The sequence below is a fragment of the Neocloeon triangulifer genome, unplaced genomic scaffold, assembly GCF_031216515.1.
Source record: "Neocloeon triangulifer isolate White Clay Creek 2 clone unplaced genomic scaffold, ASM3121651v1 ptg000012l, whole genome shotgun sequence".
In the NCBI taxonomy this organism is placed as follows: domain Eukaryota; kingdom Metazoa; phylum Arthropoda; class Insecta; order Ephemeroptera; family Baetidae; genus Neocloeon; species Neocloeon triangulifer.
Window position 1 is genome coordinate 18,585,341 of NW_026775554.1, and position 14,176 is coordinate 18,599,516.

Sequence of the window (14,176 nt, forward strand, 5' to 3'; positions counted from 1 at the left end):
TAACTTTTGATGTTTGCGATTCACAACAAAATATGGTATTTTTGATTTGTTTGTACTATCTGATAAAGTACACACAAGTATAGTTGTGCTCAAACAGAACACTCGCTAAAAATTAAAATTTGCTTATTATTTTTATGAGGGTATAATTATAAAACTCGGCTCCTATGCAAACATCTATACTTGACATAAATTTAAACCTTTTCTGGGCATAATAATTTCCAAGCTTTATTTCTTAAGGAATATCCATTTTTATAAAACATGGCATTCCTCATTGGAATCTCAATCAATAGAAATGACTTAAAAAAATTATCTCTTCAATGCTTAGTTAGATTCATCACTTCTAATTTTTTTAATAATATCAAATTATTTTGATTGTGGCTTAGTTTTTTTTTTCAGTTTCACTTACTGGAACTAGAGATTAATCAAATCCAAGATTTGCAGGTTTTTGTTTAATTTTAAAGGAGACATACAGACTTAAGCAATAGAGTTTGCATTTGAAGCAATACGTGGCCAAAGGTCAGCGCACTCTTTCGCCACAGGTCCAGTGATCGCAGACCCTTTCATCTCCCCTTTGTTATTGACAATTACTCCTGCATTGTCTTCAAAATAGATAAATGAGCCGTCCTTCCTCCTAAACGGCTTCCTTTGCCGGATGACCACGGCAGGCATTACTGTAAAAATAAATTAATTTAAAATTATAGAGCAATGACAGAAATCAAGTAAACCACTATTATTAGTTGGATTTGATTTCAACTTCATTTTACGCAACAGATTTCCAAACCTACCCTTTTTCCTGAGCTCAGGCTTTCCCTTTTTCACTGTGGCAACGATCATGTCACCCACGGCGGCCGAAGGAAGTCTGTTCAGCCTGCCCTTCACTCCCTGAACGGCGATGACGAAAAGGTTCTTGGCCCCTGGAAATTTATGAAATTTGTAACTATTTACGATCATTTTATTGTAAAAAATTTTACCAGTGTTGTCAGCGCAATTGATGACAGCGCCCACTGGCAAGGCCAAGGAAATCCTAAATTTGGCTCCCGCCGATCCTCCTCTTCCTAAAAAAACAAAAGAGTTCACAATTTTGGTCAAATGAGATGTTTATAGTTCCGTGGGTGAATTTTAAGAGAAAATTCGACAAATGGAATCATAAATTAATAAGAAATAAAACTAGAAAAAGCCGCGTGTTTATATGTATAACCCATTGGCATTTCAATCAGAAACTCACAACAGTGAAAATTTTTATTGAGAATTTTATAGAATTAAATGATTGATCTTATAATTATAAACAAAATGATTTTTAAATAAGTCCATTAGTAGGCTTGCTTTTGTCAAATACGATAAAATAGGAATATAAGTTCCAAAAATTATTTGACACCATCAGGTAAACTGTATGTAAACAAAGCAGGTCTTGAGCTGGCATTTAACAAATTTTCATAAAGCAGACGCCAATTGCAATTTTGACAATTTTCAAGCTTGAAGATTTGAAAAGAATCTGAGAAATCCAAAAAAATCGTGGCGCACGGCCGCACGAATTCAAAATAACAACACATCTAATCCATGTGGCACGAGATATTGTGGGCGCCGGGACATTCTCCCTTTTGACCAATTTTACATTTAAATGCGTCCACGGTAAAAATATAAATGTAGGTTAGCAATCTTTTGATATTAAGGTATCCATATCTGTAATTACTTTTAAGATTCCGTTAAGTTTATCACCGATGAACGAAGATTAAAAATTAAATTCCAACTTACCTCTTTTCGACATGTTTGAGGACCTCGAAGTGGTGGTGGTGGTGGGGGGCGTAAAGGCACTTTTAAAAACCGCCAAAGAGGTTTGCTTGTTTCACAACGGGAGGAGAGGTGAGTGAGTCGCCCCACCCCAAAAAGCGATTTCGTGGTATAACAGTTTTTAAAGAGAGTACAATTTTTATTCAAAAATTTAAGATTTAAGCTTTTGAGTTATACTTTAGACAAAAAATTGCAGACGTTGCAAAATTCTATAAAGAAATACGATTCATCAATTCAAGAAACTAATAAAAATTATAGAGATTTTAAACGTGATTTGTGACTGTGACTATAGACACATTATTACAAGGTCATTATTACAAGTTTGCTTTTTCATCAGCGGTGTGACGATTGAACTGCCACCAAGGGAGAACTGAGGAACGAATGCAAATAAGCGAAAAGAGATCCGACGATCCGAGTAGAAATGTCGGACGAGACGGCAGTCGTGGGTTGTCCGCACTACAAAAGGAGATCAAAATTTGTGGTATGAAATTACTTTTTGACTTTTATGCACCCGTAAACCTCAATGTGTAATGTATCCGAATCAGAAGACAATTTTCGTTGCCAGGTCTGCAGGTTCTGAAGTCTCAGACACACGGTGCAACTTATGCTCCCACTATCAGGGTTTCCTTTTTTATTCTTCGGTCGTTGTGCAATGAAAAGGTGCAAATTTTTAATTATTTAATACGTGTTCAGCAAATTTGTCGAGAATGTTAGTTAATCAAACGAGGGTACTTAAGCTTAAAATCTCGAAAAGAAGCGCAAACATGACCTAAACATGCTTTGCTCGTTCTTTTTGTGCACGTCAAAATTGCCATCAAAACAAAATTAAGTGATCTCTCATTTTCCTTACGGGATTTCTAAATTTACATAAGTCTAGATTTTGTGATGAAATCTGCCATGATTTTTTAGGGATCATAGCCGATTGATTATATTTTTGATGGCCAAGCATTGATTTTGGGGTTCCAAATATGACGTGCAAAGTTAATTCATTCACTTTCTACAAGGATGCACGGCCGGGGAATGCCGTAAATGTACAACATGACAAAATAACGCAGCGACTGATAATTGCTGATAATGTAAGGAATGTCCTTGCTGAAGTTTCTGACAAGCTTTTAACTAAAATAAAAAAAATAATAAAAAATACAAAGTCGCAACACAAATATGCACTGATCTGGAAATTTACTGAAAAAATCTAGAAATATTTAGCTTTTCCTTATTTGGAATATTTTTTTTTTACAAAAATAAATTTCATGCGTCATACACATAATATGATGCATCATTTAATTGTCTTTTTTTAATATTAGAATAAAGCTGGTCTAACAAGGTTTTCGACTTGATTGCATTGAAAACTTGAGATGAATTACTTCATTATTACAATCTATTTCCCCCCACAGACATGAAGCAATTCTTTTTTGCTGACCTTCATTATAATGTAACGTTGCAGACGCCTTGCTGCGGCAAAGTTTACACCTGCCGATTTTGTCATGACGAGAACGAAACGCACCCTGTGAATCGGAAGGATGTGACAGAATTAGTTTGCACCAGTTGCAACACTCGTCAGCCAGTTCGAACCGAATGCATCAAGTGCTCGCTCAGGTTTGGCAAGGTGAGAATTTAAGTTTTACTTTTTTAATAAATTAAGATGAGGGTCGATCAAATAAAATTTCCGATAATTAATAACAAAAAAAAACTAAGAAGGAATTAAGTACGAAAGCCTCTTGAGCGACCCCTCAAAAACAAAAGAAAAATCTTTTTTGATTAAAATATGAAAGTAATAATTTATTATTGACTTAAATTTCAGTATACTTGCTTGGAGTGCAAATTGTTTGACGACGAAGACAAAAAGCAATACCACTGTGATGGTTGTGGCATATGTCGAATTGGAGGCAGGGACCAGTTTTTCCACTGCGAGCGCTGCAACATGTGCCTTCCCAACAAGCTTCTGAACAAACACAAGGTATTTATATAAAATTTCAAAGTGAAGAAAATTCTAATTTTTATTTTCAACAGTGCGTAGAGAACGTTTCTCGGGCCAATTGCCCTGTGTGTCTCGAAGACATCCACACTTCTAGGATTCCGTGCCACATTCCGGAGTGTGGACACCTCGTGCACAGAACTTGTTTTAAGGATCTCTTTCAATCGGGTCTCTACGCATGTCCTACGTGTCAGCAGTCAATGGTGGACATGACTGAAGTAAGTTGGATCTTGATAAAAAATCAATGGTAATATTCATTTTAAATTTTTTACAGCTGTGGAAGTATCTAGATCATGAGGTAGAATTGACACCCATGCCTTCAGATTACAACAAATGTTTTGTTGGGATTTTGTGCAAAGATTGTCACAAGGTAAGTTGAATTATGCTCTTTTCACTCATTAATTAACATCAAAATCATCACAGGAGAGTACAGTCAAATTTCACGTCGTTGGACTTAAATGCCAACACTGTGGATCTTACAATACTTGCCGCACACAAGGCACATCAGCTGGTAATTTTTAACTAGAGATTGGTTTGCATTTAATTAAACGAAACAAATTTTTTAGAAAATGCACCGCCCGATAGTAATGAAGTCTTAAATGAGTCGAATGCTCCAGTTCATAACAGAGCAGAGGCCGAGGAAGTCCTGTTAAACGGACAAAATTTGGAGCCGGCAGATGAATAGACAAGTGCCAGCCCATCAAATTGGTGGATATCCGAAGAAATCGCAAAGGATTAACTGCTGATACTCTAAAGTTTTTTTTAATAACTGCTAGACGAGCAGGTACAGAGGAGGGTTAAGAAGTGACATTTTATTATAGCCTGTGTTTGTAAATTTCCAACTATAGTTTGTGATCCAAGGTAACACTCGACAGTGCAAGAGGACCAGCTAATTTTATTCGGTTGCCACTCAACCATGATTTTAAAACAGCCGAGTGGAAATTTGATTTGAATAATGTTACTTTAAGTTGACGATCAAGAGATGATGTGAATCAAAAGAAGAACTGACCAATTCACTCATTTAAATGATATAAATATTTTATTGGTCTAAATATGGTTATATTTCATTAAGCGGTTTCAAAAAGTAAATTAGGATTTTAAATAATCACAAATGTAATGCAAAATTTTAAGAAATTGGGCAGTTTTTCACTCAGTGAATTTAAGTCTTATTGTGATTAATTTTTTAGTTTGATTGTGCTCTTGATTAAATCTTGAGGTACCAAATTGCATGCGCCTCTAATATAAACGTGCAAAACAATATGCTCTGGCACTTTTTAGTTTAAATAAGCTCCAATTTGGATTGTTCTTTTTAAGCGTTGAGGAATTCTGCACATTATAAAGTACATAAATTTCCCCACATATTATTGAAGCAGACACCCGATGAAATGCAGTTTTACCTTCCAAGTTGCAAGATCTGAAATTGTTTGCAGACTCTTTTTTTTGCAAGGAAAACAATTAATGGCTGCATTCAACTCTTGTTTGATCTGATCTTGGAGCAAAATTTCCCAGATAACCATTAAAACTTATTAGCCTTAACTATTAAAAAATGTTATGACGGCCCTGCTTGTAAATTAGTAGGGAAAGAAAATGTAATTGAATGTTTACTATGTTATGGATAATAATTAAAATGTAAAATTACTAAAGTAAATTACTCTTGTCAACGTTTTAATTACAAACCACATCTAATTTTGATTAAACTTCTAGAAAATTTTACTTTTAATGTTAGTACTTTTTTTTTAAATGTGCGCAAACACAGATCAGATGAACAATCTGCTGATGATCTGTCAGCGTGTCAAGACCGGTGTTAGCGTTTGTTTTTTTAATTGTTTTTTTTTCACCACTGCGTTGGGAGCTTCATGGTAAATGGCGTTTGGCGGCGCTAGCAACGCAGAGCAATATTCTCCAATCGCCATTCTCTATTTTCACTCCTTCACGTTGTTTCTCGCTGTACATCTCCTTGGTACATCTCTTGTGTACTTTTTTAAGAAGATTTAAAATTTTACAAATTGCCGGAGGATCACTTAGACGTCTGTCGTCTGAGCAACAACGTCGGGCCTGCAAGTGAAGACACCAAGTGTCCAACGAGCGTCAAAGTTTGAAGGTTGCGGAGAGCCTTGACCGGTTGTGCACCAAACACTTGGCATACGCGTATGTATCAAGAGGGGATGCTTTTATTTTTCTTAAATATATTTTATCTCCAACTCAGCACTTTTTAGTCAATTAAAAATTTGATATTTTCCCGTTGAAAGTTTTCCAAAACTCAAACTTTCTATAATTTTTCAATTTATCAAATAATACAGTTGTTTTTAGTATCTAAAGGTGAAATAAAATATATTGCCTTATATTTATGGCACAGAGTCCAATGAACGTGCCGCCCAAGGTTAAGGTGTGGGATAATCTCCTCATCAAGCATAAAACAGCCAAGCTTGGCTTAGCTTTTTTGCACCAAAACTTTACATATTTCATGATGGGACAGTCTGGAAAATTTCGAGAACTTTGGCAAATTAAAGAGAGCAGCAAAAATTAAAATTAATTTTTACAGTTTGGCGTAAAATAAAATCACTTTTATACGTATAATTTTTCATTAATAGATTTAACAGAATTAATAACTTAGTCAGTATTTAACTTCTGAATTTAACACTAGGAAAAATTATTCGGAAATATTTTTTTTAAAACAAATTTTATTTTGATAAAGATTATAATTATTATAAAACTATAAGTACAAGGATTAAGGATTTATTTATTTATTATTATTTTTTTTCAGAATGAAGCTTTCTGCAAGTATTTTAGTCCTTTCATGCCTGACCGTGGCCCATTGTGAAGTTTTCACCGCTTTGGTGGAGATGGAGGAGCTGTTGGACACTGAGGCCGTTCTGATGCGGACACTCAGTAATTACATCGACGTTCAGGAGAAAAGGGTCGACACACTAAAGAGGTGATTTTTTTAAAGAATTGTACATGATCATTTTGAGTTTGGTGAATTTTTTTTTTTCAAACTATATTCATTTAATAAACTTGTTTATATATATCTAAATTTATGTCTAAAAATCTATAGAAAAGCTGCTGAATATGCAAGAGAGCACGAAGAGGCAAGTGCGGACATCTCAAAATACCTAAACAATCCTATCAACGCTTACTTACTTGTCAAAAGACTTACTTCAGACTGGAGAGATGTAGAAAAGCTCATGGTGGACGACGTTGGCCAAGGTTTGAAATTTATGTCGAAAAAATAATAAAATCTCCAGCCATTTTTCTTCAACGAAGAATTCACAGATAGACTGACAGGATACAGGGAAACTTTAAAGTTCCCATCCGACGAAGATCTGAATGGAGCCGCAGTGGCTCTTATGAGACTGCAGGACACTTATCATCTTAACACAGCCTCTGTTGCTAGGGGCGAACTCAATGGCGTTCAGTACAGTACTGAAATGTCTGGTAAGAGTTGGGGAAAAAAAAGGAAAATTTCAAATATAGCAAAACAATTTTTTTTTAGCCGGCGACTGCTTTGAGCTGGGACGCCAGTCGTACAACAACGGTGACTACTACCACACAACTTTATGGATGAATGAAGCTCTGGACAGACTGTCCGAAGAAACCAACAAGACTACAACAAGAGAGGACATTCTTGAGTACTTGGCATTCTCTACTTACATGGAAGGTAGAGATATAACTACTCATTAGTTATTTGAAAATGGCTAATTAATAATTTTTTAAAGGAAACGTTCGAGCCGCTCTGCGTCTCACAGACGAGCTCTTGGAAATTGTTCCATCTCATCAACGAGCCCAAGGAAACAAGGTCTACTACCAGCAAGCGTTGAGCGCAACGCCTGCAAAGCAAAGAAAAGGAGAAGATGGATCTGATGATGAAAACGTTGATAAAGTGTGTCTTAGAATTAAATTTATTTCTTTAAATCTAAATAATTTTTTTTAGCAATATGCGTTCACTGAAAAGGCGTCGTCGAAACAAAAACGTTCCTCCGATGATGTTTTGCCTGAGCGGGAAATGTACGAAGCTTTGTGCCGAGGAGAAGGTGAAGTCCCTCCAGCAAAGATCGCCAAACTCAAGTGCCGCTACACTACTCGCAACAACCCTTACTTCATTTTGTCCCCCATCAAGGAGGAAGAGGCGTATCACAAGCCCAACATTTGGATTTTGCACGACGTGATGAATGACGCTGAAATTGCCACAATCAAGAAATTGGCCCAGCCTCGGGTAATTAAAATAAAATATCATTTACTTCAAAATTTCATTTTGATGTGTCAGTTCAAAAGAGCCACTGTCCAAAATTATAAAACGGGAGAGCTTGAAACTGCAAACTACCGCATCAGTAAATCTGCCTGGCTGAAGGGCGAGGAGCACCCCCACGTGGAAGCAGTAAATCAAAGGGTAGAAGCGATTACAGGACTGACAGTCACAACTGCGGAAGAGTTGCAAGTGGTTAACTACGGCATCGGGGGCCACTACGAGCCTCACTTTGATTTTGCCAGAGTATGGAAAATTATTGTTTGAATTAAATTATTATTGACGTTTAATATTATTTTTTTCCTTGTAGAAGGAAGAAACAAACGCATTCAAAAGTCTGGGTACTGGAAACAGAATTGCGACAGTCCTCTTCTACGTAAGTTAGACAATTTGCTATTTTTTTAAAAGCTCATGTGTATTTTATGTCATAGATGAGTGACGTTGCCCAAGGCGGAGCCACTGTTTTCCCACATTTAAATGTTGCTCTTTGGCCAACGAAAGGAAGTGCGGCCTTCTGGTACAATCTGCACGCAAATGGGGAAGGTGACTATATGACGAGACACGCAGCTTGCCCAGTTCTTGCAGGATCCAAATGGGGTAAGTGCTAAATTTTATTAATAGTTTGGCAGCAAAATTAAAACTGATGATTTTTCCGTTCCAGTATCAAACAAGTGGATCCATGAAAGAGGTCAGGAGTTCCGGAAACCTTGTGATTTGACATATGATTCATAAGAACACCATAGTTTATAATATATTATTAACTTTTGAAAGAGGCCATATTATGAGACCAGAATAGGAAATGAGGTTAAATAATTAATGCCATATTAACCACTTTGTTTTCAACGCCACAAAAATTTGACTATACTTTTATTCAACAAAAAAATTTTTTTTTTAATTTTGTAAGAGTATTTGTCCTCAAGCTTGCAGGTTAATTTCTATGATTGGCAGCCAAAACTTGGTTTAAGAAAAAAAAAATACAGTTTATAGGTGCCACAATTTAAAACCGAAGAAGCCATATATTATTTTTTAATCCTTTACAAGTCGATTTCAAGTAAACTTGATAGTAAATTTGTCTTGTAAAATGTCACAAAGATAGCTGATATCATTAAATATTTTTGTGTAATATTATTTTGATGGTGCAAAATTTTCCTTTCTTTCTGTGCCATGTTTAAAAAACTATTCCATAATAAATGACTGCATTTATTGTCTGTCGATCTGCTGAGCACTTTATCAGCTCAAAAAGTCAACTAACTTCTATGATGTGTAGCTTTTAGTCTCCAATTTCATGTGAACTCAAAATATATTATAATTTACCAATTTTATATAATGAGATGTAATATTCATGACAATTTTTAACAAGAAAATATATATCACATAATTTAATACCTTTTGTTTTTCATTGATTTTCCGGATTTTTCCTGATTTAAAATTTATCGTTATCAAGAATTAAGATATAAAAATGTTATCCCTAATTAATATAATTAAATTTAAGAAAATAATACTAAAGAATTAATTGAATTGTCTTTGTCAAAAGTTGAGAGCTATAGATAAAGTCTGTATAGCGCCAGTTGTGCCGGCAAGTGAAATGTGAACGCCACCTCTTCGAGCAGAGAAGCATCACTCTGTACCGTATGTTTGCCTCTGATAACCTTCACAGAATCATAACAAACACTGCAGTTTCTCGAGTTGGAAATTTTTTTTCGTTTTATCATTGCTGGCCGCTCGAGGTAATGACAACACAATAGCCCCACTGCACGGGACCTTTCTTTTGACAAATATTCGATTTTGCTAAAAAATAGTGCGCGCGGAGCTGTGAATTTTAAGAAATATTTAAATATTTTCTACTGCTCAATAATGATGGGTTCGAAATTAAACTTTGATGGTTACATGGCTCCGGTTTTCACACCATTTGATGAGTAAGTGCACGAACATAATTTTACTTTAAACATGTTCAATTCTTTCAATAACTATTTTCGAATTTAAAAACAAATAAATACAATGCGTTTATAAAATAATTAAATTTTGACAGTGCACATAAACTGAAGCTGGAAATTGTACCTGGCTACTCGAAATATCTGCATGCGTCAGGAATCAAGGGAATATTGGGTGAGAGTTCACTTTTTTTAGACAATTAACAATAAATATAACTCATGACATGATAGTGTGAATTAATTAATAAAATTTTTTGGCCAATTGAAGTGAAAATTTAGTACATTTTATACATTAATTTCAAATTAAATAAACTCAAAAATCAATATAATTTGGATTTTTTATTATTATTATTTACTTGATAATGATTCATTTTTGAGGCAGACCCAATATAATATCTGATTGTTAGTAAACGGCACCTCGGGCGAAGGATGCGCCCAAAGCCTGGAGGAGCGAAAAGCAGTGGCTGAGGCCTGGGCTAAATGTCGACCAGAGGGTCAAACAATTGTGGTGCAGGTGGGAGGTGGGCCACTTCCAGATGTGATTGCTCTGGTAAAGCAATAAAACAGTCAGTTTTCAAGCGAATAGTTTTACAATGATAAATAGGCGAAGCACGCAGAGGAACTAGGGGTGGACGGCATAATGTGTCTGCACGATTTGTTCTTCCGCCCAGCGGGGGTCGACCAGTTGGTGGACTACCTAGCGTTGGTGGCTGCCGCCGCTCCAAGGACACCGCTTTTTTATTACCACTTGCCAGGATTCACTGGTATCAATGGTAAAAAAAAAATTATTATTATAAAAAAGTAATAAAAATAAATATTTTATATATTTAGTAAGCATGAGCGCCTTACTAGAAAAGTGTGCGTCTGAAAACAAAGTTCCGACCTTTGGCGGCCTCAAATTCACAAGCTCTGATTTGCAAGAATTGGGAAAATGCGTTCAAGTTATCAAGAAATTCAGCAGCAACAACTACCGCGTCTTCCTCGGCTGCGATGACGTAAATAAATAATTATTAATAAAATCCAAATTGAAAAAAATGAACCTCCCTTTACACATTTTCATAATAATTTTAATTGCTCTCAGTCTGTTTTAACTTTAAATAAATTTTTGTTGTAGCTTTTACTACCAGCGTACACCCTGGGCTCAATTTCGGCCATCGGGACCACATTTAACATTTTCCCAGAAGCAGCGCTCAAGCTGGAAAAGCTGCTGCACCAAGGCGATTTTAAAAAAGCAGCCAAAGCGCAGGAAGCTATTTCAAAGGCGGTCAACTTCATCACGGACAATGGTATAAATTCCAGCGAAATTTCAAACTTTTAGAAGCGCGGCTCACATTTCCATAGCGCCTGCAACTTATTAAATGTTTAGGTTAAGTCTGTTTGTTATTTTAGGACTGCGCCCCTGGGTGCCTTCGATGAAGGCTGCCATGAATGCGTGTGCGACTATTGAAATGGGACCCACGCGGAATCCGCAGACCTCGGCGTTCACTCAGGAGCAGAAAAACACTATGGGCATCGAAGTAAAAAACATCCTGTCGGACATTTTTGTGTGAATTGAGAATCGAGATGCGTAAAAAATCGTACAAAATACTTTATTTACAAAATCACATTACTTCATTTTGAAGTGTTGGAAAAAAATCAGAGCACCATCCCTGGATGCTACCGCTTCTTGATCCTGCAAAATTTGATAAAATTAGATTTGTGGTGATGTATGTAATTCGCCCGATGCTTGATGAAATATATTTTAACTATTTCAGAGCGAAATTTTTGTAAATAAATTAATCGTTTTATAACAGAAAATTCTAGGTTTAAATTAATTTGTTTCCCTTCTTATTTTTTAATAAAAAAAATGCAATAATATTGACCTTATTTTTAATAAAAAAGACCATCCGTTCTAAAACGCGAACTTGAATTATATGATCAAAATTTATTTAAATAATTAGCATTATCTGCTAGATTATGCAATTTGATACATTTTGTATGCAAATATTTTAAAACAGTTTGTCTGAAAACAGATTAAAAGAACAATCCGTCTTCACATCCATCAAAATTTACCGCATTAAAAGAGACAATTTATTTCTTAACCAAATTCCGAGAGTAACAATTTAAAACGCAATTTTCGGAATTTCTTAATGTTAATTTTTTCCATCTAATCTTGATTATGCGCTTTTAATCTCATTGATCTGCAAAGTGACAACGCAAGCAGTGTGAGAACGGGCGAATATATTGCCTCTGTGTTTTTTATGATTTGTAAACGGCGATGAACACTTGCAGCTTCTTGACTGCAACTCAAAACATAACGAAATCTTCGTCACCCCCCAGGCCAATGCAGCTGCCGCGCGGCCACATGTGGCATCAAACTAGTCACTATGTGAGAGACAGGCGGATATGATTTTTTTTACTGCCCGCTTTGGCCCAAACAGCCAAAACTTTCCTCATGATGCTCCAATAATCCAATCAATAGTGACGTTTTCTTTTATTTACAAAACTTTCCAACCACAAAAAAATCCTTTTATTATTTTAATTTTTTCAAGGAAAATTTAATAAAACTCCTAAGTGTGTTTTTTTTACGTGTCCAATTGTAAGACTTGCCTGAAAATGTGTCACTGCGGGCTGTCAACTCCGTGGTACTCGGTTTGCATTCGCCACACCCTGAAGCAGTAGCCCAGCTCTTCCCTGATCTTGTACGGACTGGAGGGGCGCGAAATGGGCCCGCGAAAGGGCTGGTTGCACTGAACCACCTGACTCAGGAACTCGATGTACTGCGCTGCGAGCATCAGGATTTGCTTCTTGGACAGTTTGTCCGACGGCAGGCTCGGCACAATCCTGCGCAAATCCTCGAGCACCGTGTTCAGGTACTTGGTGCGTTGGCGCTCCCTGTGGTTGGCAACGGCCCTGCTGCTTTCCAGCTCGGGGCCTGTGCGGATGGCGCTCGATTTTCTGCGCGCTCGTTTTGATTTCAACGATAATGGGTCCTATCAAGGAAAAAATTCTTTGTCTTAAAATTTTTAAGAAAAATAAGTAATTTAAATAAAAATAAACAACTAAACACCTTATCATTTCAAAGTTCATATACATTATTTATTTAAATTTGAAAAATAAATATTAAATTTATGGCTGCATATATTTTGTATTTATCAATTATGGCATTGAATATTAATTTCGATTTATTTTTGTGTTAACATCGAAAAACAGTTTTTAATTATATCTTTTTAAACTTTTTTAACCAAAAATTATTCGTTTTTTTAATGAAGTTATTCTAGTTAATATATGTGCTAATTTTCATTTTTACAAATAAAAAACTTATTATTTCACACTCGCCTTTTGGTCATCCGCATCGCTGACAATGTCCACAGTTTCATCGTAACTCAAAGGTTGATAGTAGTCGGTGTGCGGCGGTGGATATTCGTAGAAGCAGTGCTGCGACTCGGGATGCGTAGCGGCGCCGTAAAAGAAATAGTTGTTGTTGTCCTGCTGCTGCTTTTTGGTGCTCAGGTCCATGAGTTGGGGCGAGTAGTTCTGGTCCTCGTCCTTTTCCTCCTCCCATCGCGGCGCCTCGTCGATGACCAGGGGCGACGTGTCGGGCTCTTGTTTGATTTCTGGGTAAAACTCCATGCTCGCGAGACAGCGATAGACTAATGAGACCCATAAACTCAGGCCAGATGACAAGTGGAAGATGAATCTTCTTTGGGGGTGGTTGCAGCCAATCGCGTGGGACGCTTTTGCATGGGAAGAGCCTCAGCCCCGCCTCGACAAAGCTTTTCCACCGCTCTAATTGCTTTGGTTTTAGCTACTAATATTGACTATTTGTTAGCCAGCAGCTTTCATAAAATTTTTTTAACTTTCATTTGTTTGGGGCAGTTCAGAGAAGGCACTTTGACAGACAAGCTTCAACGAAAAAATTAATGAAAATTATTTAATCAGAAATTTGACTAATTAATGGCTTTGTGAAACTTCAGATAACCAAGGAACAAAAAACAAAAACTTACTAATTTGCTTTATATTTTGCTTTGTAATTTGCTTTATATTTTCAAAAGAAAGCCAAACTTTTCTTTAAAACTTAAAAAACAGGGCAAAAAATTCTATGGAAGTAGATATAAATTTAAAATAATTGGCAGATAAATACGGTATTCGTCTTACAAAATTTTTGCTTACATTAGAAAATTATGAAAAATTTTAATCAGAAAAAAATTGTAAATGGTTTAAAACTTGAAAAATCACGTCTCAAAATCAGCCAGCTTT

At 36.0% G+C, this 14,176-nt stretch overlaps 5 protein-coding genes across 5 annotated transcripts; 3 read left to right on the top strand and 2 right to left on the bottom strand.

Annotated features, from left to right (window-relative positions):
- Positions 1 to 434: 434 nt before the first annotated feature.
- On the bottom strand, positions 435 to 1,828 carry LOC132197553 (large ribosomal subunit protein uL14). The gene is made up of 4 exons (XM_059620901.1): positions 1,753 to 1,828; positions 972 to 1,055; positions 786 to 914; positions 435 to 671 (listed from the first exon to the last, which is right to left on the bottom strand). The coding sequence occupies exons 1-4, from the start codon at positions 1,763 to 1,765 to the stop codon at positions 475 to 477; spliced, it is 423 nt and encodes a 140-aa protein (XP_059476884.1). The 5' UTR covers positions 1,766 to 1,828; the 3' UTR covers positions 435 to 474.
- A 297-nt stretch (positions 1,829 to 2,125) lies between these two features.
- Positions 2,126 to 5,411, top strand: LOC132197552 (RING finger and CHY zinc finger domain-containing protein 1). The gene is made up of 7 exons (XM_059620900.1): positions 2,126 to 2,269; positions 3,233 to 3,394; positions 3,590 to 3,745; positions 3,799 to 3,981; positions 4,038 to 4,133; positions 4,187 to 4,274; positions 4,330 to 5,411. Exons 1-7 carry the CDS (start codon positions 2,210 to 2,212, stop codon positions 4,446 to 4,448), a joined length of 864 nt encoding a protein of 287 aa, XP_059476883.1. The 5' UTR covers positions 2,126 to 2,209; the 3' UTR covers positions 4,449 to 5,411.
- A 261-nt stretch (positions 5,412 to 5,672) lies between these two features.
- On the top strand, positions 5,673 to 9,383 carry LOC132198322 (prolyl 4-hydroxylase subunit alpha-1). The gene is made up of 11 exons (XM_059622289.1): positions 5,673 to 5,911; positions 6,528 to 6,698; positions 6,819 to 6,970; positions 7,028 to 7,198; positions 7,257 to 7,421; positions 7,480 to 7,643; positions 7,695 to 7,976; positions 8,028 to 8,252; positions 8,317 to 8,382; positions 8,438 to 8,603; positions 8,668 to 9,383. The coding sequence occupies exons 2-11, from the start codon at positions 6,529 to 6,531 to the stop codon at positions 8,736 to 8,738; spliced, it is 1,632 nt and encodes a 543-aa protein (XP_059478272.1). The 5' UTR covers positions 5,673 to 5,911; position 6,528; the 3' UTR covers positions 8,739 to 9,383.
- Positions 9,384 to 9,643: 260 nt separating this feature from the next.
- LOC132196852 (N-acetylneuraminate lyase-like) lies at positions 9,644 to 11,794 on the top strand. The gene is made up of 7 exons (XM_059619774.1): positions 9,644 to 9,922; positions 10,036 to 10,112; positions 10,345 to 10,487; positions 10,542 to 10,710; positions 10,769 to 10,932; positions 11,052 to 11,223; positions 11,327 to 11,794. Exons 1-7 carry the CDS (start codon positions 9,861 to 9,863, stop codon positions 11,485 to 11,487), a joined length of 948 nt encoding a protein of 315 aa, XP_059475757.1. The 5' UTR covers positions 9,644 to 9,860; the 3' UTR covers positions 11,488 to 11,794.
- Positions 11,353 to 13,558, bottom strand: LOC132196853 (twist-related protein-like). Its single transcript, XM_059619775.1, has 3 exons — positions 13,256 to 13,558; positions 12,527 to 12,909; positions 11,353 to 11,609 (listed from the first exon to the last, which is right to left on the bottom strand). The coding sequence occupies exons 1-2, from the start codon at positions 13,547 to 13,549 to the stop codon at positions 12,538 to 12,540; spliced, it is 666 nt and encodes a 221-aa protein (XP_059475758.1). The 5' UTR covers positions 13,550 to 13,558; the 3' UTR covers positions 11,353 to 11,609; positions 12,527 to 12,537.
- Positions 13,559 to 14,176: the final 618 nt, after the last annotated feature.

Bases quoted from the DNA above. Each gene is read 5' to 3' on its own strand.
- LOC132197553 (XM_059620901.1), bottom strand. The intron at 915-971 runs GTAAAATTTTTT...ATAAATTTCCAG, and splicing joins CAATTGCGCTGACAACACTG to GGGCCAAGAACCTTTTCGTC. The intron at 672-785 runs GTAGGTTTGGAA...TTATTTTTACAG, and splicing joins GCCTGAGCTCAGGAAAAAGG to TAATGCCTGCCGTGGTCATC.
- LOC132196852 (XM_059619774.1), top strand. From the start codon at position 9,861: ATGATGGGTTCGAAATTAAACTTTGATGGTTACATGGCTCCGGTTTTC. The intron at 10,113-10,344 runs GTGAGAGTTCAC...TCTGATTGTTAG, and splicing joins AGGAATCAAGGGAATATTGG to TAAACGGCACCTCGGGCGAA. The intron at 10,488-10,541 runs GTAAAGCAATAA...AATGATAAATAG, and splicing joins TTCCAGATGTGATTGCTCTG to GCGAAGCACGCAGAGGAACT.
- LOC132198322 (XM_059622289.1), top strand. From the start codon at position 6,529: ATGAAGCTTTCTGCAAGTATTTTAGTCCTTTCATGCCTGACCGTGGCC. The intron at 6,971-7,027 runs GTTTGAAATTTA...TCTTCAACGAAG, and splicing joins GGTGGACGACGTTGGCCAAG to AATTCACAGATAGACTGACA. The intron at 7,199-7,256 runs GTAAGAGTTGGG...ATTTTTTTTTAG, and splicing joins GTACAGTACTGAAATGTCTG to CCGGCGACTGCTTTGAGCTG.
- LOC132196853 (XM_059619775.1), bottom strand. From the start codon at position 13,549: ATGGAGTTTTACCCAGAAATCAAACAAGAGCCCGACACGTCGCCCCTG. The intron at 12,910-13,255 runs GCGAGTGTGAAA...TTTCCTTGATAG, and splicing joins GCGATGCGGATGACCAAAAG to GACCCATTATCGTTGAAATC.
- LOC132197552 (XM_059620900.1), top strand. From the start codon at position 2,210: ATGTCGGACGAGACGGCAGTCGTGGGTTGTCCGCACTACAAAAGGAGA. The intron at 3,395-3,589 runs GTGAGAATTTAA...CTTAAATTTCAG, and splicing joins GCTCGCTCAGGTTTGGCAAG to TATACTTGCTTGGAGTGCAA. The intron at 3,746-3,798 runs GTATTTATATAA...TATTTTCAACAG, and splicing joins AGCTTCTGAACAAACACAAG to TGCGTAGAGAACGTTTCTCG.